Source organism: Vipera ursinii (assembly GCF_947247035.1).
Source record: "Vipera ursinii genome assembly, chromosome: 3".
NCBI classification, from domain to species: domain Eukaryota; kingdom Metazoa; phylum Chordata; class Lepidosauria; order Squamata; family Viperidae; genus Vipera; species Vipera ursinii.
Genome location: NC_139516.1, coordinates 127,338,448 through 127,363,581, shown reverse-complemented (window position 1 = coordinate 127,363,581; position 25,134 = coordinate 127,338,448). Strand labels below are relative to the sequence as shown.

At 37.5% G+C, this 25,134-nt stretch overlaps 1 protein-coding gene across 1 annotated transcript in view; it reads left to right on the top strand.

The window, feature by feature from the left end:
• GABBR2 (gamma-aminobutyric acid type B receptor subunit 2) overlaps nt 1-25,134 on the top strand; it is a gene marked incomplete at its 5' end in the record, with an annotated part of 408,227 nt that overhangs the window by 29,041 nt on the left and 354,052 nt on the right. Inside the window, one exon of the mRNA XM_083360642.1 lies at nt 12,421-12,558. Within this exon, the coding sequence (XP_083216768.1) occupies nt 12,421-12,558 (138 nt within the window). The remainder of the gene's footprint in view (nt 1-12,420; nt 12,559-25,134) is intronic.

Here is a 25,134-nt window from a genome sequence, read left to right as displayed (position 1 = left end):
CCAGGATAAAAAATTGGCATGAAGATTGTCACAGGGTGCTGGTGGATAGCATGGTGGAGAGCATTGTTAGTTGTACTAGGGCTCTCTTAAATTTCTAACAGCTTAGATAAACGTGGTTACTCTCAAATCATATACAAGGAAGTATTGTAAGGCCAATTTTGCAATCTCCAGGGACTTTTAACATGGAAGTAGCCTGCCAAACGCAAGTAGAAAAGACATAATGATCTATATCACTACATTCTAAGATTTTCAGAATAACAGAATAACAGAAGGGGCCTTGGAGGTCTTCTAATCCAATCTTCTGCTCGAGTTAGAGACCCTACAGCATTCTGGACAAATGACTGTCCAATCTCTTCTTAAAAACCTCCAGTGATGGAGCACCCACAACTTCTGGAGGCAAGCCGTTTCACAGACCTATTGTTCTCACGGACAGGAAATTTCTCTTTAGTTCTAGGTTGGTTCTCACTTTGATTAATTTCCATCTATTGTTTCTTGTCCTGCCTTCAGATGCCTTGAAGAATAGGTTGACCCCCTCTTCTTGTGATAGCTCTTTAAATATTGGTACACTGCTATCATGTCACCCCTAGTCTTTCTCTTTGTTACATTAGACATACCCAGCTCCCACATCTGTTCATTGTATGTTTTAGCCTCCAGTCCCCTAATCATGTTTGTTGCTCTTCTCTGGCATTCTTTCTAGGGTCTCAACATCTTTTTTGTATCATAATGACTGGAATTGGATGCAGTGGGGTCTTACCAAATCAATATAAAGTGTTACTAGAACTTCACATGATTTTGATACTATTCCTTGATGCAGCCTAGGATTACACTGGTCTTTTTGGCAGCACATGGCTGGCTCATATTTTAGTAGTTGTCCACTAGGACTCCTAGATCAGAGTCACAGTTACTGCTGTTGAGCCAGGTACCACTGCATTTGGTTTTTATTGCCTAAGTGTAAAACCTTCCTTTTCTTACCACTGAATTGCATTTTGTTGGATAGGGCCCAGTGTTCAAGCCTGTCAAGATACTTCTGGATCTTGAGCCTATCCTCTAAAGTGTTGGCTATTCCCCCAACTTGGTGTCCTCTGCAAATTTGATGAGTTCCCCTTCTATCCACTAATCTAAATAGTTTATGAAGATGTTAAAGAGTACTGGCCAAAGATAGACTCTTGGGGTACCTCACTGTATGCTTCCCTCCATGTAGATTTAGTTCCACTGAGGGCTACACATTGAGTATGATTGGTCAACCGGTTATGAATCCATCTGATGGTGATGCTGTCTATCCTACATTTTTCTTACCAAGAAGTAGGTTGTGGACTACTTTGTCAAATGCCTTACTAGAGGCAAGTATGCTATATCCACAGCATTTTGCTTGTCACTAATTTAGTCACTTTGTCAAGGAATGCAATAAGGTTTGTCTGGCATGATTTTGCTTTTAATAATGTGTTTGCTTTTTTTTAGGTGTTTGCAGATCCATTGCTTGATTAACTTTTCCAGGAACTTTCCATGTATTGATATCAGGCTGATTGGTCTGTAGTTTCCTGGAACCATTTTTTTCCTTTTTAAGGATGGGAACCACCCCAGCTCTTTTTCAGTCCCATGGTAGTTCCCCAGTTCTTAAGAATCTTTGAAAAATATGGTTCAGTAAATTCTGAGATCAAGTCTGCCAGCTCCTTCAGAACTTGGGAATGTAATCCATCTAGTCCTGGTGATTTCTACTTATGTAGAGTGGATAAGAGTTGTCTTACTATTATTATTTTTTTTGCCTATTTTTAACTTCCTAATTCCTATTCCTAATCTGTTTTTATGGTACTGCTTTTGATAGATTGGACTGTTTTTTTTCTCTTTTCTGTAAAGATAGATGTAAAGAATGACCTAAGTATGTCCAATATCTCTTTGCCATCTTCTCCCATTAGTGAACTGATAGTGTCCTTGGCTTTTTTTTACATATAAAATCCTATTTGAGTTTATTAAAGCTGATACAATAACACATAAAGTTCTGTCCCATAGAGGGACAGAAAAGAGAAGTCCTGTGTTTTTATTGCAATGGAAGCTAATATACAAGATGATCTTATCCAGAGCTGAGAATATGAACAATGCAACTGAGTACCCATTTCCTTGTGTAGACGAATATAGTAGGTTTACAAGATCAAACAACCGTTAGAACACGTACTGATTTCATTGTATACATCTTCTCCCTTTTTACCAGCATTTTCCATGATTTTATTGTGCTAATATGAAAATCTTATTTCCACTAATTCATACTATTGAACATAGATATCAATTGCTTTCATAATCAGCTTTAAGTGGTGAGTTATAGACTGCAGACAAAAAGCAGTCAGTGAAAGGCGAAAGATTTATACGATCTGAAGAGAAACCAGAGTATTGCAAAGATGGAGGAGAAATTGGAGGAGAGAATAGAAGAGAGGATGGAAGAGAAGTTCAGAGTGATGAAGGTAGACATTTTGTCTTCAGTGTATAGAGTGGCTGAATGTGTGGAAGATTTGGATGAAAAAGTGGAAGATTTGACTCAAAAGAATGCCATATTAGAAGCAAAAGTACTGGAGAATGAAGATTTAAGAGACAAAATGGACAGAGAACTGAGTCTTGCTCAATATTACCAGATGCAGTATGCTGTTAGAATCAGAGGTTTAAAAGAGAATATTAAGGAAGACTTAAAGCAGCTGATTTCTGAGGCTCTGGAAGTAGTATTGACTCAGCCAGCATCTGAAATAAAGGGAGGCATGGATAAAGTGTTTCGTGTGAATTCATGGATTGCTAGACAGAGAAAGCTACCTAGAGATGTGGTGGTTTATTTTGTAAAGAGGGAAATTAGAGATGAAGTTATTCAAGCTGCCTATGATACTAAAGTTGTGATTGCTGATCAAGAAGTTTTGGTTCTAAAAGAAATTCCTCCAAAGATTTTAAGGAGAAGGAAGGATTTTACATTTTTAGTGCAAGAGCTCAAGCAACGAGATATAAGGTTCAGATGGGAGATTCCAGTTGGGTTGATGGTGATGCATGAAGGTAAAAGGTACCGTCTGGCCACTGTGATGCAGGCGCGTGATTTTTACAATAATGTTTTAAAAGCAACCCCACTATCACTTCTGGAAGCTGCAAAGGGATCTGGAGAAGGAGAACATCAAGAGGCTGAAGATGGACAGATAGAGGAGAATGGTGCTGGAGGAGACCAAGCTACAACTTCTTTGGATGATCCTAGAGAGCAGAGGGTGACGCGTGCTGCTTTAAAACGATCAAAAAAAAAAAAAAAAAAAAAAAAAAGAACAAGATCAGCAGAAGTCTATGGAATTTCCAAAACGTACTTACAGCCAAGCAGTGGGAGGAGCACGGCCTAAAAAAGATAGTCCTATTAAAGCAGTGCTCCAAGAGCTTTGGGATGATATGCATGGCAATTAAATTTTTAACTTGGAACGTTAATGGACTAAATTCACCACAGAAGAGGAAGAAAGTTTTTCAATATTTAAAACAATTCAAGATAGATGTTATATGTTTGCAAGAAACGCATATTAGGGTTGTGGACCAAAAGTATTTATCGAACCCAAGGTTGGGCACGCAATTTGTTGCTTCTGCAATGAATAAGAAAAATGGAGTGATTGTTTATGTTAAAAGTGCTTTAACAGCGGACTTAATTGAAGCAGATAAGCATGGAAGATACGTTATGATAGAGTTGCTGCTAGAAGGTAAAAAGACGCTTTTAGTTGGATTATATGCTCCTAATCAACAACAAGCTGACTTTTTTTAGTTTATTTCATACAAAGCTTACCCAGTTGGATTATAAATCTTTTATTTTTATGGGGGATTGGAATGGTGTTTTGGATGTACAGATGGACAAGGCTGGAGCTTTTAAGCGCGTCCCAAGTCATGCTAGACTGCCTAAATCCTTTTTTGAAATGAAGGATGACTTGGAACTGCGAGATATTTGGTGTGAAAGACATTCGCATGAAAAGGATTATACTTCTTTTTTCTGACAGATATCAATCTTTTTCCAGGATCGATTTTATTTTGTTGACTAATGACTTTTTTTCAAGGATTAAGAAGGAAGGATTTTTTTGAAATTAATATGAATAAGGGCACCTCTATGGACATGGTTTGGGATGCTAGCAAGGCCTATATGAGAGGGGTGTTGATATATATGAACAATAAACATAGATGTGCTGTGGAAGCTAGGAGGAAAGAATTGGAGAATGAAATAAAGGAAAAAGAAAAGGCTTTGATTTTGAATCCAGAGGATGTGAAGTCTAAGGAGGCTATTAAACTGTTAAGAGGAATGGATTGAGTATATCCAGAACAAATATGGGACTAAGAAGTTTCATGTAGCATTTGAATAAGTCTTCTTTTCTTTTTTTTTTGTTTTCTGTTTTTTTAAATATATTTTATATTAATAGTGTTTGTAGTTATCCTATATGAGCTAGAGAGTGATAGATTTTAGAGTTTATGGTTGTTAGCATATGGTTGTTTATGATTCTTTTTTGTTTTTTATACCTTGTACTTAGCTCTGGGAAGTCGGGGGGGGGGTGGGGAGGGGGGGAGGGGTAAGGAGGGAGGGATAGGGGAGGGGTAGGGGGGATTGTCAAAGATAAAATGTATGATAAAACTTTTCAATAAAAAAAAAGCAGTCAGTGAACTTCATGCCCTCCTCTTAGGTCTGTTTGGAAAATCTGAAAAATAAGGGAGTTGGGGGAAGATTAGAAAAACTAAAGTAAATATCTAAATTAAATAGCTGCATCAATATGTTAAGCTTGTTAACACCTTTCTGTGAGTGTCACGTTGTCAAGAGAATGGTTTTCAATTATTTTAAAATGTTAGGAGAAATTACACAAAATCATTTTTCAGTTAATTTACTGAATTTATTTTTAATTCCATTCTATGTTTTTAATTCCATTCTGTGTTTTTCATTTGTTTCTTTCAGCAAGCAGTAATGCAATACTAGTATTTTCTAATGGAGTTTTCAGAACTAACAACCACCATTGACAGCAGGAATCTATATCTTTTAAAAATAGAAAAACAGATTCTACATCTCTTCAACTCCCAGGGTCTCTCACTCCCTTGAAAATGCTCATCTGAACAAATACATTCTTGGAAGTTCTCTGTTTACACCAAATACAGTATGCAAACCTTCAAATCTTGCTTCTTCTTTTCATAATCCTGGTTTCTCTTAGTAAGTCCACTCTGCTACATATGTGCAATAAATCCATATTGTTATGGAACCAACATCTGTTGTTCTGGACACAATCTAGAAAATATTGTTCTTCCATGGAACTTATAATTCCCCATTCTTTCTTTGTTTTTCCCCATCATAATTCTAATTTTTACTTTGGATCTTTAATTTTTAATAATTATAATTAGTGTTAATTATTGATGGGGAAATCCAGACATCTAGAAACAGTTTTCTATATTTCATCAATAAGATTGAAAAAATATAGAGAAATATTTTAAGTTTGATTTTACTTTTATCTGTGCTGTTCCATAACTATAACGTGATGTGGAGAAACTGGTGAAGCGGGCACAGCAGCGTCTGCACTTTCTGCATCGCATGAGAAAAGCTCATCTTCCTTCCCCTGTTCTGACCACTTTCTACAGGGGGACAATTGATAGCATCCCGTCATACAGCATCACAGTCTGGTTTGGAAGCATCACTGCTTCAGACAGGAAGGCGATGCAGAGAGTGGTGAGGATGGCCGAAAAGATCATTGGCAGTTCCCTCCCTCCCATCCAGGACATAGCACAGAAGCATTGCTTGAACAGGATCCGTAAGATTATCTGGGACACTACTCATCCTCTTCACAACCTGTTTTCTTTGTTACCTTCTGGGAGGAGTCTTTGTGGTATCCATAGCAGAACATCCACATTCAACCATAGTTTCATTCCATACAGCATTAACTTTGTGAACTCTCAGGCTTCCTCCTTCCGTTATATATTCAAGATGGACAGTGTTTAATATTGTATATGTAGGGGTGTGGGTCTATACATATGTTGTTTATAATATGTTTTAGGTGTGTGTCATGTATGTCTTTCACTTTGAGAGCGGGCAACTAAATTTCATTTTTGATGTGTGCCGTTGTACCTACAGTAAAAAAAAAAGACAAGATTATCTTATCTTATGTGGAACATAGAAATCCTGATAACCTGTTGCCATCTTCTTTTTGACCAAGCAAAATCATAAAGGTTTCTTTATTTCAGTGTTCCAAATTCTATTGAGATTAGTGTAGTTGGGAATATTTGCAAGTGGGGTTGCTACCCTTAGATCTTAAGTGATTGATAAAGAATACAAGATAAAAAGATCTGCAAATAGAAATAGAGCGACTGTGCCAAAAGAGAACTAAAGTAGTACCAATAGTAATAGGCACTTTGAGTGCAATCACAAAACAACTGGAGCATTGGTTGAACACCATCAGCATTGACAAAATCACCACCTGACAATTACAAAAGACAGCTTTAGTTGGAACAGTGTACATGTTGCACCAGTACCTTTAACTCCATCAAATATCAATATCTGCCTATCCCAGGTCATTGGGAAGGATTTAATTGTCAAGCTTGAAGCTCGCTTTGCTGGTGCAACAATGATTGCTTCTTAGCTTGCAAATGAACTTGGGGGGGAGGATGGGAAATGGAATGCCAGCTACAAAATAAAGAATGCAGATTGTGAGAATCAAGGATGATTCACCAGGTGTCTGATCTGACACAGAGACATTTTCTCAAAGCAGTATATTTTCACCTAATTGGGCATGGATGGCAGGGGGAACTCTACTGTTATTATAGGGATTTGGGCTGGGGTTTGCCAGAGCTGGTTTTGCTTTCATATGTGCCGAAATGATGTACTCAGTAAAGTTTTGCATAAGTGATTGGAATATCTGGAAGGTGTTTGCTTGGTTGAGTTCGTCAGTTGGGACCTTGACATTAATAGGTGAATAAAAATGCCAAATCCAGTCTAAATATCTATCTGACTGTGTGATGAACAACAATAACAGTAATAAATTTATTAAACTTGTATGTTGCCAAACACTCAATGACTCTGAAAGTCTCACAACAAAGAAATTACAATAAAATTAGTTTAAAAGATAAAGATCAAAGATGGCCAGTATGATGAAGTGAGGGGGTCTCATTTTCTCTTATCAAAGACCTTGATGGCTCTTCTGAACAATAGCAGAAGGGAGTCATCCAGATCTCTGGGGAAACATCATTGTAGAAGGCAGGTGGTGCTACACAGCAGGCATGCTTCTGAGATCCTAAATAATGATATTGATGAATGTAGAGTCGGCTAATCTCACAGAATTGAATTGACTGGTTAGATATGGGAGTTGTGTGGTCCTTCAAGTAACAAAGGTACTATGTCATTTAAGATTCTATAGGCAATAAATAACACTTAAAATAATACTTTGAAGTGAACTGGAAACTGGTGTTGCTTGTGAAGCAGAGGTGTTACATGGGTGTAATGAGGCAAGTCCATTACTGCTCATGCCAATATATTCTAGATCAGTCAAAGTTTCCAGATGGTCTTCAAAGGCAGCCCCATGTAGACTGAATTGTAGTAGTCAAGTTTTGAGGCCATGACCAGGGCATGAGTGACTGACTGAAGGACCTCCGATCTAGGAAAGGGCACAAGTGGCACACTAGATGGAATTATGCAAAACTGACACCTCATCAATCAGGGGCTGCACCTCCAGGAAGACCCCCAGATTGCATACCAGGAGGAAGTATTAACCCATCCAAAAAGTCAATGCTAAATAACCTTTTCTTTAAAATACAATATTCATTGCATAGGTAATATCTTTAGATAAACTATTCATTGCTGCAATAGACATGCTTCTGCATTCTTAATCCAATGTCAGATTTTCCTGTTGTATTTATTGCACAATATTGTATTAATGCATGCTCCCACCATTTGATCTCAAATAATTTCTGCTTCTAAGTTTCTATATTCAATGTGATATAGCTGGTTCCATAAATGCAATAACATGCATATATAGATTAATTTAGTGCTTGTGGTCTATCTCCAAATTTAAAACATTTAAATTTAACCCATTCCATCACAACATTTTTCCTTGCTAATGTGTGTATTTTGAACTTGTTAATATGATTGTCACGGTATGTAATGTGGAATATATTTTAGACCAAATAAAAGCCTCTATTTGTCTGACTGATTAATCTGAATGATCTAATTCATATTGTCCTAATGGTTAAGCAAGAACACCAATGATCTTCCTTATCAGCTGACCTCTCCTGTGATAATTGGAGGGATGGAGGAAGAGATCTTAATTTTGATCAGGGTGACCCCTTTCAAGAGACCCACATTACAAAAAGCAAGATCCTCCAGTTGGCCACCTGATTGACCTTCTCTTTCCTTCTCATAGTTGGGACTAACAAAATACTCAGCAATGATTTTTTTCTGGCAAGTCCAAACTTTATCTCAAGTGCAATGAATTGTAGCATTCTTGTTTGTATAAGAGGTCCCATCCAGGAAGTTTAAAAGAATATAACTACTAAGGACATGTTCAGTAGTAAATAGATCTTCACAGAAAGACACTAAGGAGCAGAAGTTTTCCAAACCCTCCTCATGTAAATAGAATTTCCATAGGTGACAACATTGAGCAAAGAAGAAATTTGCGAAGTACAATAGATTGTATCAATGTCTATTAACAAATGAATATTTTGCCCTGTATTTGAATGCGAGCATCCACTAAAATTACTAGGTCATCTTCTCCAATCTAAGATTGCACTGATAAGCCTTTTGCTGATTTCAGGTGGAAGTCCCCTAAAAATAATCCCAGCAGCTAATGAGCAATCGGCAAAGGCATTCATATTCACTCCAGAATAGGGATAAAATGCAATACAAAAGCAAACAAACCAATCTTCAGGATGGTCTCTGATGTGTTTTACTGTATGCTTTTAATCTACCTCAATCATTTTGGGCAGGAACTGTGGCAATATTAGATTCTAAGAGACGGTTCTGATATTCTCTGAAACAGATTCCTGAAGAAATAGTAGTTGTCGACTTAGGTTTTAGCTAAAAGAGCCTATTTTTGCCCAGGGTGTGATCAGAAAGTAGCATTTTAATGTCACCCAGTTAATTGTGAATGGCAACTGACTGAATTAATTTTTGATAAAACTCACCAGGCTTTCTCTTAATTTAGGAAAAAGTGTGCTCCAATTTATTATATCCTCTTGAATCCAGGAAACAAGGACTGCAGTAGAAAATCCTTCTTGAATTTTTGGATATTCAAGGGGACAACAGTAATGAAAGCATACAGTCCTGGAAAGTTTTGTGGAATGAAAAGAATCTGAGCCATTTTGGATCTGGACTGTAATTCACTTAATAGTCCTGTCTAGATGGTTTATTCCCAGTAAGTTCCCTGGGAGAAGGAAGTAGGGTCCATTTTTAATCCAAAACAACTACTTTGAAAGTGGTCCAAGAAGACTGGCAGGAATATTAAGTAAGGTTATCTGCTGGAGGTGTGTTGGCATGCAGGAAGAGTTGCAGGAGCTGTCCCCCTCATCAGGAACAATGAGGTACAGGAAGGGACTGATGTTACTGAAACTGTCACTAGTGGGATTGCATTATGATGTCTAGGCAAGAATGGCTAGATACTCAAACCTCTAAAGGACCTTTAATTTCACTGGATCGAATTTTTGGAAATGTTGTGCCTATTTGTTGTTGGAAATATGTCCACAAAAATCAGTTGGAAATACAGAGGCTCATTCAACTATGGAGCAAGCACTCCCTGACTCAAAAGAACCCTGGCCATGGCCAGTCCTCAAAGGAAAACTTGGGGCGGAACCCATGGTCTCACAAGCTATTGGAGTTTCCCCCATTGCATATCTAGACGCAACACTTCCTATGAGCAAGGTAGAAAGAAAAGTACAGAATGGAATAAATTAAAGGTTGCTAGTGGTTGCCAGTTGACACAAAAGCACATGATAATGGCTCAACAGATGATGGCTGATTCTTGCTCCAAAAGAGCTACCATGGTGGTTAAAACGCAGTGTTGCAGGCTAACTCTGCTCAGAGCTAGGAGTTCGATCCTGACCGACTTAAGTTGCCTCAACCTTTCATCCCCTTCCAAGATTGGTAAAATGAGGACCCACATTGTTGGGGGTAATAAGGTGACATTGTAAACTACTCAGAAAGTGCTATAAGGCACTGTGGAGAGGTATATAAGTCTAAGTGCTATTGCTTTTTCTTCAGTGTTTCCTTCTATCCTACTTCTAATGCTAAATTGAAGCATAACTTTCTTTTTAGAATTTGTTTCAGAAAACAGTCATCACTTGTAGTAGGCATCCTATTTACTTACAATACCAGAATTAGCAGAAGCAAATTTACAAAGGGCAGAAATGTAACCCTGTATGTAGACTTAGGCAAATTTCAATAATCATATGATCATTGCAGCAGAATTATTGATTGAACTGAGCATCATAATTTGATTGTACATGCATATTGATGAAGTAAAGATAGTAAGATAACGAGGGTTCATTTACAAAAACAGTGGCTCATTGAGTTAGACCAGGTGTAGGCAACCTTGGCTCTTTTATGACTTGTGGACTTCAGCTCCCAGAATTCTTGAGCCAGCCATGCTGAGGGGAAACAGAGAGGTTTCCAAGCTGAGCCATGGGAGATGAAGTCCATGGGTCATAAAATTACCATTAATGTACTGCATTGCTATCTTCTCCCATATTATCTCCCAGCAACTTTGTTTTCTAGTGTTTCTTCCATCTCTTAGTGCCATAATCAACATTTTTGGGAATAAATATTTAATGGCTAACAGTTTATTTCCTCTGGAAAAGTCGATCTGAGGAGAGGGTAATTTATTTGCCTTACCTAATACCATTTTCTTTCATGGTTTTCAATGAATGCCCTTGGAATCCTTAGGTTTGTGTAGAAAAATCTATTATTTGTAAATTCCATTGTAGAAAAGGCACATTTGAGATTATATATATAGATTGTATATATAACATTAAAAACCAATATTTGTTACAAGGAACAGTTAAGTAGATTATTTTCAGGAAACATGGGCATTTTAACATAGGGATACTTTAAAATAGTCGGTAATGCAAGTTAATAGCAGCTAACAAGGGAAAGGTAAACTGGGGGTAGCCAGTTATGAAGAGTATATCTAATATGTTTCTGAAAAATCAGTTTCAGCTGGTCTCACAGCGATCAACAGCTAATGTTCCAGCCCTTAAACTTTTTCAGTTGCAACTATGCCTACCACTTTGTGGTTGCTAAGGATCTACTTAAATTGGTCAGTTTCTCCTTCACTTCCTGCTGGTTAACTGTGGAGTGGAAAAATCAATATTCCAAACCCGTTTTGTGAGGAGAAAAAAACAACCCAAATGGCCTTTAAAAACTGGGAGACTGACAAATCAGAAGTTCCCACCAATGGGTAGCTTCCCATTGTTAGCTTCAAATAAGGAACATACTTTCTTTTCTTATTATGTATTTATTTAACTTATTTCTTATTTTCATATTTTCTGCTAAAGTACTAGCTGAGTTGCTTGGCTTGGCTTGCAAAAGAAGCCCCTTTGCGCTGCAGGGATGAAGCACCACATCTGGATGTAAAGCAGTGACTAGGAATTTGGGTTTGAATTGTGTCTATTGTTGGTTTTCACTACAGCTCCTTCTAAGCATAGTTTGTTAACAGAACCTCTGTGTGAGTGTTTTGGGTTTCTTGGACCAATTCAGATATTAGTGTGCATGAAGTTTGGGGCCATGCTAAATTAGAGAGACGGTCTACTCCTTCATAGTTTTTTTTGCCAGTTCAAAAACTTCTGTCATGTGTCCTTTCACTGTGAAAGGTGAACTTGTTGAATAAATGGGACACTGATAACCCCTAAGCTTTAGAAAAGGATCTTTCGTGATCTTTTCCCTTTTCTTAAACTTAGTCTTCAGAAAGATTTATTTTTTTCCCCTTATGTACATGATGTTGCTGTGATCGGTGTTGTTCCTTTTAATGTAGGTGTTTTATTGCTGCTTTATTATCTTTACTGAATATTTTGGGGGAGTGGAGTTAAATGAGAAGTTGAACAATATATAAATACTTATATAAATATTTAAACAGTGATACAACAATAGATCTGTTGCAGGAATGGAATGTAAGGAATATTGTTATGAAATAGCAATAATAAGTAGTTTAGCTAAAGTGCAAATTACATTTAAAAGTAGAACACAGATTTTTATAGACATTTTCTTTATATATTATGCTGTATATGATGTAAAGAATTTTTTTTATTAAGGCATAGAAGAGCAGGAAGTTGCCATTTAGTATAATAAAATAACTAGCTACTATAATAGTCACTGCTTGCTGACTACTTTCCCTTGGTTATGGTATTAAGGGAATCCTTACATATCAAAGTGCACATTTATTATTAAATTATATATGATTTTGTTTGTTTGTTTGTTTTCCCTAGTGTGACAATGCAAAGGGTCTTAAAGCCTTCTATGATGCAATAAAATATGGACCTACACATCTAATGGTTTTTGGTGGCGTATGTACAACTGTAACATCCATCATTGCTGAATCTTTAATAGGATGGAATTTGGTCCAGGTAAGTAACTCTCATTTATATAAATATCTCCCATGCTTTAAAGTGTTTAGAACATTAGATATATAATTCTAAAGAAGGTGCCTGACTTCTATGATCTATTTCAAAACCCACAAAAAATGTGGATAGAGTCTAATGATATATTTTTGCTGATATGACAGGAGAGGAAATTATTTTTTCCTCCATATTTCCCATAAACTGTCATCCACTAAGAGTGGTATGGAGGATTTAGAGAGTTTCAATCACAGGCTTTGTGTGGATGTGAAATGCTGAAAGATGTAAAGATGCATGGTATAATTGTTTCTGTTTAGATTAACTGGTTGCAAAGCCAGATTCAAAATGGGATTTTGAGCTATAATTAATTAGTTACAGCAATTTATGAACCACATTCTGAAACAATCCACATACACAAGAAAAAATTATTTCTGAATTATTAATTTGACATTACTATAAAGATGGTTTAGCAGGATTGCTATGGGCATGTTCAAAGTTACTATTAATTAGCTGCTTAATTAAAAGTTGGGAGTTCCTGAAGCTGAAAGATAACTGCAGTCTGCCATTGAATACATTGCAAGGAATGTTGTTTAGTATTTGCAATAAATAAAGTGCAGCTAGTTGTATTATAATTCTGAAGAATAAAATCTGATTTTAGAATAAAAAGGGCCTAGTTTGATAGCTATTCTTTGGACAAGTCAATGTACAAAGAGACTACTCGTCTCCTTTTGAGCTCTGGTTTCAGGAACAGCCAACTTTATGAACCAAATACCATGGTATTTAACATATATTGATTTTATTCAGTTTCTTGAAAAAATTATTTGGATTTTGTGGTAAATGGGGATAAGTTGGAAACTTGTGTATTTGGACTATTTTCAGGTAGAACACAAGACATCCTTATGAAATTCATTACAAATCAACAGATAATACCATCGACCATGGTAACTTGCTGCGGCGTCTCAGGGGATTGGGAGTGGGAGGCACGGTTCTTCAGTGGTTCTCCTCCTATCTCCTGGGACGTTCGCAGTCAGTGTTGGCAGGGGGGCAGAGGTCGACCGCGAGGCCTCTCGCATGTGGAGTCCCTCAGGGGTCGGTCCTCTCGCCTCTCCTGTTCAACATCTACATGAAACCGCTGGGTGAGATCATTCGTGCTTTTGGAGTTGGGTAGCATCAATATGCTGATGATACCCAGCTTTTCATTTCGACCCCAAACCACTCCAGTGATGCCCTCGACGTGATGTCCCGCTGCCTGGAGGCGGTTCGGGTCTGGATGGGGAGGAACAGGCTTCGACTCAACCCTGACAAGACCGAGTGGCTATGCGTACCGGCATCTCGGGATATTCAGGATATCCCATCTCTCTTTATGGGGGGTGGGTTATTACCCCCCGTAGATCAGGCTCGCAACTTGGGAGTCCTCCTAGATTCACAGCTTTCTCTAGAAGACCATATAGTAGCTGTGACTAGGGGGGGGCCTTCGCCCAGGTTCGCCTGGTGCGCCAGTTGCGGCCCTATCTAGACCGGGATGCCTTATGTATGGTCACTCACGCGCTCGTGACCTCTCGTCTGGACTAGTGCAATGCTCTCTACATGGGGCTACCCTTGAAGACCACTCGGAGGCTCCAGCTGGTACAGAATGCAGCCGCGAGAGTTGTGTTGGGAGTTTCCCGACACTCCCATGTTACACCTCTGCTCCGTGAGCTGCATTGGCTTCCAGTTGTCTTCCGGGTGAGATTCAAGGTGTTGGTAATGACCTACAAAGCCCTACATGGCATGGGTCCGGAATACCTTGGGGAGCACCTGCGGCCGGCGTCAACTTCCCACCGCCCAGTACGCTCCCACAGAGAGGGCCTCCTCAGGGTGCCACCGGTCAAAGAATGCCTACTCGTGGCCCCCAGGGGGAGGGCGTTCTCTGTGGGCGCGCCGGATTTATGGAACCATCTTCCGGTCGAGCTCCGGATGGCGCCTGACCTCCGCTCCTTCCGGCGCGATCTCAAAACCTACCTTTTCGAACAAGCTGGCCTGGCCTGATGGGATGGGGTTGGGTTTTATTAATGTGTTTTAACCTACTTTTAATGTGTTTTAACTTATTCGTGGGCATTTTGTTTAATCATTTTTAATTTTTGTATCTTGTTTTTGATATGTATTGCTCTGTTCACCGCCCTGAGTCCTTCGGGAGAAGGGCAGTATACAAATTTAATAAATAAAATAAATAAATAAATAAATAAATAAATAAATAATAGCAAGATTTCATTCGGCAATTACATCCTTTTTGCTATGTGTAAACTTTATATAATCACCTTGTAATCAGCTTTAATATATTACTGTATGCTTTTAACACAAAATCCTATCTAAAACTGAGCTCTGAATAATCATTTCATTATACCAGTTGAAAACAACTTGATGGCATATAATCAGGAATCAATCAAAAAACTTAAGTAGGTAAATATTACCAAAATAGGATTAGAAAAAGTTTCTAGGCTGGTAGTCATAGCATCTGACAAAACTACTGGCTATGATTTTTTTACCTGAAAATCCATGTTTTGTGCACTTTTATTGGCAAGCTCCTACATGAACCAGTAATGAGGTGCAGTAAATCTCATTCCCAGGACTTCATTCATTTTAGAAATTGAATCCGAAAACATTTATTCACAGATAAAACATAGACTTTCACTACTAGTGAAAATAGCGTATGGGAAAGATGACCATCTTAAATGCTATTACGAAATCTGTTTTGTAAGAACACTTTCATAGTAGATCTCTGTTCTAAGTTAGGGTTGATACTGTCAAATAATAGTGTACAAACTACTAGAAAATATTTTTGATGTCAAACTACGTTCTTCTTTTGTTTGAGCAGACTGTATCGGGTTCAAAATGGGTTCATCACCAGAAGCATTCTAATGCTGTTCTAAGCTTGAAACAAGAAAATCCTGTGTTCTAGAGCAGGGGTCCCCAACCCCCGGTGCGTGGACCAGTACCGGTCCATGGCATGCCAGCAACCAGTCTGCACAAACAAGCAAAGCCCCATCCACAGGATGCAGGCAGCACACAAAATCATGCCCCATCCGGTCCGTGGAAAAACCTCTCTCCATGGAACCGGTCCCTGGTGCCCAAAAGATTGGGGACCTCTGTTCTAGAGAGGCAGATATAATCCATTTGAAATTCAAAACAGATATTTTGAACTTATATGTGCATCTGAGTCATGACTTGCTCAACTCTTGATGATTAGGAGCTGGCTGTCAGAGAGGTGGCTTTTCAAGTAATAAGTTACATAGGGGAAGATTTCTCTTGAAGATGATCCTGATTGTACAGCCATTTCTCTTACATGTAGGAAGTGAGCTTTTTCCTACATGCCTTTCAGTGGAATACATTCCAGACTTTGTGTCTGTCCCCACTTACTCCACTGTCTTTTCAGCCAAATTTTCTGAATTGTTTTATGATAGTTTATATTAGTTTTTTTAATGTTTTTCTTTTGTTTTTGAAAATTTTTAATTCTTTTGACATTTTAAAATATTATTAAATATTAGGATGGAAAGATGAGATCTAAATAAATGTAAGTGATGCCACCCCAGTGAATATGAATAAATGTGTTAGGTATATAGCCATATCAATGCAATTTTAATTACGTATTTCCACAATTGTGTTTGATGAACAGCTAAAGGATAAATCTTACACGTTTGTCGGCTATCGTCAACAATGTATGCCATGGTGATACGTAATTTTTCATGACATAAGACTTTAATGGAAAAAATATCGATTAACAATAAAAGTTTTAAGGAGAAACTTTAAGGAGAATACAGAAGATTAGAAAACTATGGATAACATGTTACTGAAAGAAATGATGGTGACTTCAGTTGCAGCATTGAATTCTCTTTTTTGATGCTCTTCTTTTTTACTGGGAAAAGCTGTAATAATAAGGCAGCCATGGGAAAAGATGTGCACTGTATACTTCGGGCCAACACCAGAAGAAGAGTTAAGTTTGTTCTTAAAGATTATCTCCATTTTTTTATAAAAAAAGGAGCTCATCTTTTTTGCTTAACAAATTTGAAAGACATATGCAAGCAATATTGTATTCCATTGTTTTCAGGAAATGTATTTAGTCTTGACTTCAAACCAGTAGAGTGATAGATAAGTTACTGGGTTTTTAGAAATCATTTTAAGCTTAGCTCTTAATCCTTTTTAAATCATTTAATGTTAAATAAGTTCAGTTACATAATTTGGATCCTTTTGTATTGGATGATATGCTGCATAAAATGTAGTAGTATGAATGGGAACGAATCTGATTAATTAATGTTGGTGTAAAGTACAAAGAATTACAACAAAATCTTACTAAACACCCCTGCAAAACCTCATTCAGTAAGATGAGAAAATAAATATTTCTGTTTATTCTTATATTTTACATGTTCATGAACCTTTTCTTTAAAAAAATAACAGTAATTATACTATGGTGTGTACTCTTCTTCAAGAACATTGAGATTGAGTAACTCTGTATATTTACTTTAATTTACGAAGTCAGGGCAGTTCAGGCTGAGGGGTGAATCATCTCTGTTTCCTCCTCTTTTTTCCAATAGGATGGTCTGTTGGTTTTCTGTCCTTTTGAAAATGGAGAAAGCTTTTGTAGAAGTGCATCTGAATTCAGTATTTTGTTTCATTATTTTATTGGACTGTGGTACATTTATCCTGGACTTAGTTATGGAATGTTGCCTATTATATACATTTTTAAAAGAAATCCTATGTTTCTCATTTAATTAAAGATAAATGGCTTGTAAATATGTATGCTTGTGATATAGATGTAGCTGAACACATATAGCTGCATATAAAATTAAAAATGGAACATTTGTAGAGAAGATGAAATGTGAAATAAGTTTGCTTATAATATAATAAAGAAACCAGTGTATATTTTTAACTTCAGCTCCCACCCCCAAAGATAGCCTGGTTAATAAGGGAATTGTTAATCAAAGTATCTGGAGGTACCAGGTAGTTCATTGTTGGCATTAAGGATACTATTTAAATAATTCAGATATACCTTTTAAAGAGAATATATGTTTCTGCCAGATGGCTGCTTTACTTTCATTATGGCATTGGAACAGAATTTGGGAAATCCAATTTCAAATTCCCATCCTTCCATGAAGTTGATTGAATGACTTTTCACTAGTGGTTATCACTTAACCTAATCAAAATAAATACTCCATACCCATATTTATAATAATAAATACCCAATAGAAGATATCAAATCCATAAAAACAATATTCTCTGTGACATTAGTAACAGACTGAAAGTCCTTATTTCTTTATTATAAAAGATAGCTCATGAGTTCGTAAAGATAATATATGAATTATCCATTGTTGCAAGTCAGAGGGGAATTTGACTTTTCAAAGCTGCATCACAATTGTTATAGTTGTTCCTTAGGTTCAGGATCCATAACAGATTCCATTAGACTTAAGAGAACATATTCATCTTTGAGAAACAACATTGTAATAGGATGACTTGTTAGGAAGCACCCAACTGCAGGGAGGAGGGATCAAGTGCAGAGCTTCCTGGAGTCACTGCATAACTTTAAAAGGGCTAGGCCAGGGGTAAGCAACCCTGGCTCTTTTATGACTCGTGGACTTCAACTCCCAGAATTCCTGAGCTGGCTGGCTCAGGAATTCTGGGAGTTTAAGTCCACGAGTCATAAAAGAGCCAAGGTTGCCTACCCCTGGGGTAGGCCTAGGGCCAATCCTCCCTAAGTTCTTTGAAATCTTATCTAATTGTTCCTGAAGTAGGCTGCCATATTCATGAGATTCCTGTATCGTACACAGAATATAATAAAGTAGTTAGCACAAATTCTGCATATTTTATTTAATCCCATTTATATCCCGCCCTTCTCCGAAGACTCAGGGCGGCTTACAATCTAAGCACTAATCAAATGTGCTTAGCAATAGCCTTCATTCTATGTATATGCCTGCTTATTAGGGCTTCCCCCCCAGCGGCATTTTTACAAAGTCAGCTAATTGCCCCCAACAATCTGGGTCCTCATATGTGGGTTTGGTTGTTCGCGCCTGACATAACTTCAACCATCTCCTTATCTTTCTACCCATTAAAAAATTCTACATTTATTTATAGTTTATTAAGCTAGAAAACAGATACAGAATGAAAAATGCATGGTTGAAAATGGATCATATTTTTAAGATTGATTTTGGATGTATTTATCATGGGATTTTAGAGACTCCAATAACCAAAGCAAATTGAACTCTTGGCAAAGCTGAGAAATGACTGGAACAATGGTATCACTTGGGAGACAGCTGTCTTTGAAATTGCCACAGGCCTCCCAAGTAGTTTGATGTTTGGCATGGAGAACTGTTGTCTAGGGAATGCAGTACTACTTTGGGGCATGTAGAACATTCTGTACATAACAATGAATAGTAGGCAACATTTCAGCGAACATAGTGAATGTTTCAAATGGCAGCAGCCAATTCTCATGTGTTTTATAACTTATTTTGATGGCTCATCATAGATTTAGCTAGGAATGCTAGAACCATTCCCATGCACCAAGATGGCTAAATAAGGTGTGTATTTTTTTTAAAAATACACTTTTATTTAAAAGTGGTGGATGAAAATGGAGTTTTGAGTAATTTACTGTTGCTGCTGTTTCTCTACCACTATCACAGGCAGTAGTGGTCTCTAAAACATTGCTCAAGAGGAAGGAAGGAAGGAAGGAAGGAAGGAAGGAAGGAAGGAAGGAAGGAAGGAAGGAAGGAAGGAAGGAAGGAAGGAAGGAAAGTTAGTTCTACTTGTGCAGCTTGATCTCTGGCTATGGGTCTTTGAGAAATGAAAGCTGCTTGGTACCTTTGGCAGGGATTTTGACACTGTTAAATAGGTTGCTTTATGGCTATGTAATATTGTAACTGCATTGTAATCCCAGTGGGAATTTCACCCTGCCCTGAGCTGGAATAGTTTCTGTTGTGATTGATGTACAAATATATGGAAGTCAGCTGGGAAGATTTTACAAAGTGCATGCATTCTGTCTCATTGTGACCTGGACTATAAACGAAGGTGCTACAAAATGTGGTTGAAGTTTCACAAGGTAATAATACTATTTCTTTGCCATCCTGTTTTAAAACTTAAAGATATACGGCCGCTGCTATCTGTTAAAACAGCTGCCACTTAATGCCAAAATGTGTCTGCTTCCTGTACTCTAGTAATTCATTAAACACTGCAAATAGCATTCACATATGGTAATATGTGTCATAAGGGATAAATTATTCTGTTAAAAATAAATGTCTGTATCACTCCTGATCAATCATAGCTTGAGCCAATAATTATATTGTTGAACTATTTAAAAAGATGATACACTTTTCCAGCTGTTTACCTAGGAAATACAAAAGATTGGGTTTTTTAAAAAATGTATTTGCTAATCTTTAAAGCAAGGGTGCAATTAACACTTGCAATTATGTAGATGAAGATAACGGTTCTAATTGAAACATTTCTCAGTATTGTGAGGATAAATATTCACCACTAAATAAATGCTTCAGGTGTTTATGGAAGGCATATTTAATTTAGTACTGAGAAGCATGAGTCAACAATGAAATAATCATTGTTTAATTTATTGTGTACTTGTATATGCTAAAGGTACTTTTTGATATATTTGGTCCAATAAATGGCATTGGCTGACTCCTTCCCCTTTCCATGGGTTCTCTGGTTGCAAGAATCTAGACATTCATGTAGTGTAGATAGATAAATGTGAATAAAATAGCAGAAGGAATTGATTGCAGTCACATAGTACTATTTGTGACTGTCTTATTTTTGTTAAACAGCTAACTTATCCCTCCAGTTACAGATAATATGTTATCAGGACCAACATGTATCAAGTTGAAAAGAAGATACAGATGAAAGAGTAATCATATGTAATTACCGCAATCTTGATGGCCAAACTATTGAGCAAATCTAATTTAGAACTGAATATAGGAATTGGGCAATATTATAGCATTCTTTTTGTCTTGTTTCTAAGAGGATATAGTGTTATTTCTCTGAATTACTTTTAGTGTCCTCCTCTGATCATGTTATTTCATGTACAATAGGAGTAATTCTATCTAGATTCTTAAGGATTAGTACTTTATTGGAATACATAGTAAATGTATTGGAACAAAAATGTATTGTTATGGAAAGCTGGTATTTGGCACCTTTGAAATCTTGACACATGCTTGGTTTCAGGTGAAACAGGAAGTTGGTTTTATTTCCATCATTTAGGTGGTCAAAATCATTTGCAATTGAGTGAAAAAATAATATTTGATCCCTGCTCCCAGGAGGAAGTGACCAATTGGAATAACACACATTTTAAAATGGGAGGTAAATATTGTTATTGGAAAGCATAGGTGGTAAATAGGATAGTTTCCTTAATTAAAAGATAATTAATTATACTTCAACATTTTTGAAAGACAACAAAAAGAATATTATTTGTCAAAACAACTGAGAAGTAATACATTCAACATACGTTGTGCTGTTGATTTGGATCAAAATCACTGGCTACTTGGAATCCTGATGCTTTTTAAACATATTAGATAAAGTTGTTTTTTTTAGAGATTACAGTAACATATCAGTTTTTCAATAAATATGAAAAATACATAAAAACACTTGGAAAAAAGAGTAGGCATTTCCTATATGATACAAAATCAATGCTCTCAGGTTTTAAAAACTTATTAAAACCTTTTTGGTTTTAATAAGATCTTTTAATGATGTTAAAAGCTCCAAAAATAGCACTTTGGATTATTTGAACTGTTGTCAGAAAGTTCTTTGGGTTCCTGGAAGGACACTTGGTACTGGAAACAAAACATTAGCTTAACGAAATATGCCAGTTTATAGCTTCTGAATTGACTCTTCTTAAAAAAAGAGTGGATAGTATGATTCAGTGTGGTAAGTATTCACTTTGTTGTTTAAAAATTAATTTATAGCACTTTCTATATAGGTATAATTATTATTGAATTTTCCTCAAGTTATGATTTAGTTTTTTGATTGTTTTACCTTTTCAAAAAATATCCTGTTTTGTTCTATTTCAGCTTTTCTGCTTTGTAGTTTTAATTTGAGTACTTTATTGTTGTTAGCTGCTAAGTCGTGTCCAACCTATCGCGACCCCATGGATAATGTTCCTCCAGGCCTTCCTGTCCTCTACCATCTTCTGGAGTCCATTTAAGCTCACGCCTATAGCTTCAGTGATTCCATCCAGCCACCTCATTCTCTGTCGTCCCCTTCTTCTATTGCCCTCGATCTTTCCCAGCATTAGGCTCTTCTCCAGTGAGTCCTTCCTTCTCATTAGGTGGCTAAAGTATTTGAGTTTTAGCTTTAGGATCTGGCCTTCTAAAGAGCAGTCAGGGTTGATCTCCTCTAGGACTGACTGATTTGGTCACCTTGCAGTCCAAGTGACTTGCAGGAGTCTTCTCCAGCACCAGAGTTCAAAGGCCTCAATTCTTTGGCACTCAGCCTTTCTTATGGTCCAGCTTTCACTGCCATACATTGCAACTGGGAAGACAAAAGCCTTGACTATACACACTTTTGTTGACAGGGTGATGTCTCTGCTTTTTAGTTTGCTGTCTAGATTTGCCATGGCTTTCCTCCCCAGGAGCAAGCGTCTTTTAATTTCTTGGCTACAGTCCCCATCTGCGGTGATCTTGGAGCCCAGAAAAATAAAATCTGTCACTACCTCCATTTCTTCCCTATCTATTTGCCAGGAATTGAGAGGGCCGGATGCCATGATCTTGGTTTTCTTAATGTTAAGTTTCAACCCAACTTTTGCACTCTCCTTCTTCACCCACAACAAGAGGCTCTTTAGTTCTTCTTCGCTTTCTGCCATTAGAGTGGTATCATCTGCATATCTTAGGTTGTTAATATTTCTCTTGGCAATCTTAATTCCAACTTTTGATTCATCTAGCCCTGCCTTTCTCATGATGTGTTCTGCATATAAGTTAAATAGGCTGGGTGACAGTATAGAGCCTTGCCGGACTCCTTTCCCAATTTTGAACCAATCGGTTGTTCCGTGTCCAGTTCTCACTGTTGCTTCTTGATCTTCATATAGGTTTCTCAAGAGACAAATAAGTTGGTCTGGTACTCCCATCTCTTTAAGAACTTGCCACAGTTTCTGCAGCGCTGATCTTTTTGGATGCTGAAAAGGCCTTTGATCAATTGAATTGGCAATTTTTATTTAAAGTATTAGATAAGATGGAGTTTGGGGATACGTTTTTACAACCTATTAGAGCAATATATCAGAAGCAAACAGCTCAAATAATAATGGTAGTTTGACAGAAGCATGTAATATTGAAAAGGGTACAAGACAGGGATGTTCGTTGTCACCTTTGTTGTTTGTTCTAACACTGGACATATTAATTAAGATATGTGACTCAAATAAAATTAAGGGAATTAAAATAAAAGATCAAGATTATAGATTGAGAGCATTTGTGGATGACTTGGTTATTACATTAAGTCAACCGACTCAGTTGGTTGTAGACCTGATGGAGATAATATTGTTATATGGAAAAGTTTCTGGATTTAAGATAAATACGCAAAAAATAAAATATTGTCTAAAAATATGACTACAGAACAAAAGGTAGTCCTAGAAAAATTAACAGGATTTCAAATAGTTAAAAAGACTAAATATTTGGGGGTATATTTTTCAGTTTCAAATGTGAAATTATATAAAAATAATTATGAATTCTTTGGCACTGCCTTTCTTTGGAATTGGAATGTAAACTGATCTTTTCCAATCCTGTGGCCACTGTTGAGTTTTCCAAATTTGCTGGCAAATTGAGTGTAGCACTTTTACTGCATCGTCTTTTAAGATTTTGAATAGATCAGCTGGAATACTGTCACCTCCACTAACTTTGTTGTTGCTCAGTTTTTCTAAGGCCCACTTCACTTCACATTCTAGGATGTCTGGCTCGAGGTCAGTGACCACCTCATCGTGGTTATCAGGGACGTTAAGCTTATTCTTGTATAGTTCTTCTGTGTAATTTTGCCACCTCTTCTTAATCTCTTCTGCCTCTGTTAGGTCCCTGCCATTTTGGTCCTTTATCATGCCCATTTTTGCATTAAACGTTCCCTTCATCTCTCCAGTTTTCTTGAAAAGATCTCTGGTCCTCCCTATTCTATTGTTTTCTTCTATTTCTTTGCACTGTTCATTTACGAAGGCATTCTTATCTCTTCTAGCTATTCTGTGGAATTCTGCATTCAATTGGGCGTATCTTTCTTTTTCTTGCTTGCCTTTCGCTTCCCTCCTTTCCTCAGTTATTTGCAAAGCTTCCTCAGACAGCCATTTTGCTTTCTTGCATTTCTTTTTCTTTGGGATGGTTTTAGTTGCTACGTCTTGTACAATGTTGCGAACCTCTGTCCATAGTTCTTCAGGCACTCTGTCTATCAGATCTAATTCCTTAAATCTATTTGTCACCTCTACTGTATATTCGACAGCGATATGATTTAATTCATACCTGAGTGGCCTAGTGCTTTTCCCTACTTTCTTCAGTTTAAGCCTAAACTTTGCAACAAGAAGCTCATGGTCTGAGCCACAGTGAGCTCCTGGTCTTGGTTTTACTGACTGTATAGAGCTTTTCCATCTTTGGCTGCAGAGCATATAGTCAATCTGATTTCTGTGTTGACCGTCTGGTGATGTCCATGTGTAGAGCCGTCTCTTGGGTTGTTGGAAAAGAGTGTTTGCTATGACCATCATATTCTCTTGACAAAATTCTATCAGCCTGTGCCCTGCTTCATTTGTACCCCAAGGCCAAACTTGCCTGTTATTCTGGTTATCTTTTGGCTTCCTACTTAAACATTCTAACCCCCCATAATGATAAGGACATCATTTTTTGGTGTTAGTTCTATAAGGTGCTGTAGGGCTTCATAGAACCGGTCAATTTCATCCTCTTCAGCACCGGTGGTTGGGGGATAGACTTGGACTACTGCGATACTGAATGGTTTGCCTTGGATTCGAACTGAGATCATTCTGTCATTTTGGGGATTGTATCCCAGTATTGCTTTTCCTATTCTTTTATTGACTATGAAGGCTACTCCATTTCTTCTGAGGGATTCTTGCCCACAGTAGTATACCTGATGGTCATCTGAATTAAATTCACCCATTCCTGTCCATTTTAGTTCTCTGATTCCTAAGATGTCGATGTTCAGTCTTGTCATCTCTTGTTTGACCACATCCAGCTTTCTTTGATTCATGGATCTTACATTCCAGGTTCCTATGGAGAAAAAACCTTTACAGCATCGGACTTTCCTTTCACCACCAGATACATCCACAGCTGAGCATGGATGTACAAATTGGATGTACAGATCCCAAATTCAATATGCATATCAAAGCAATTAGATCAGGGGTGTCAAACTCAATTTCATCGAGGGCCGCATCAGCATTGTGGTTGCCCTTGGGGGCCTGGCTGGGTGTGGCCAGAGTGGGCGTGGCCTGCTGGGTGGGCACGGCTGGAGTGCGTATGGCCTACTGGGTGGGCTTGGTCAGCTCTACATCATTTGTGTCAAGGGTGCCTATGGGGGCCTGGGTAAGAGTTGGACAGATCTGAGGGTTTCTGGCAGAAGGAGATGGGACCAGGGAAGTGCCAAGGCATG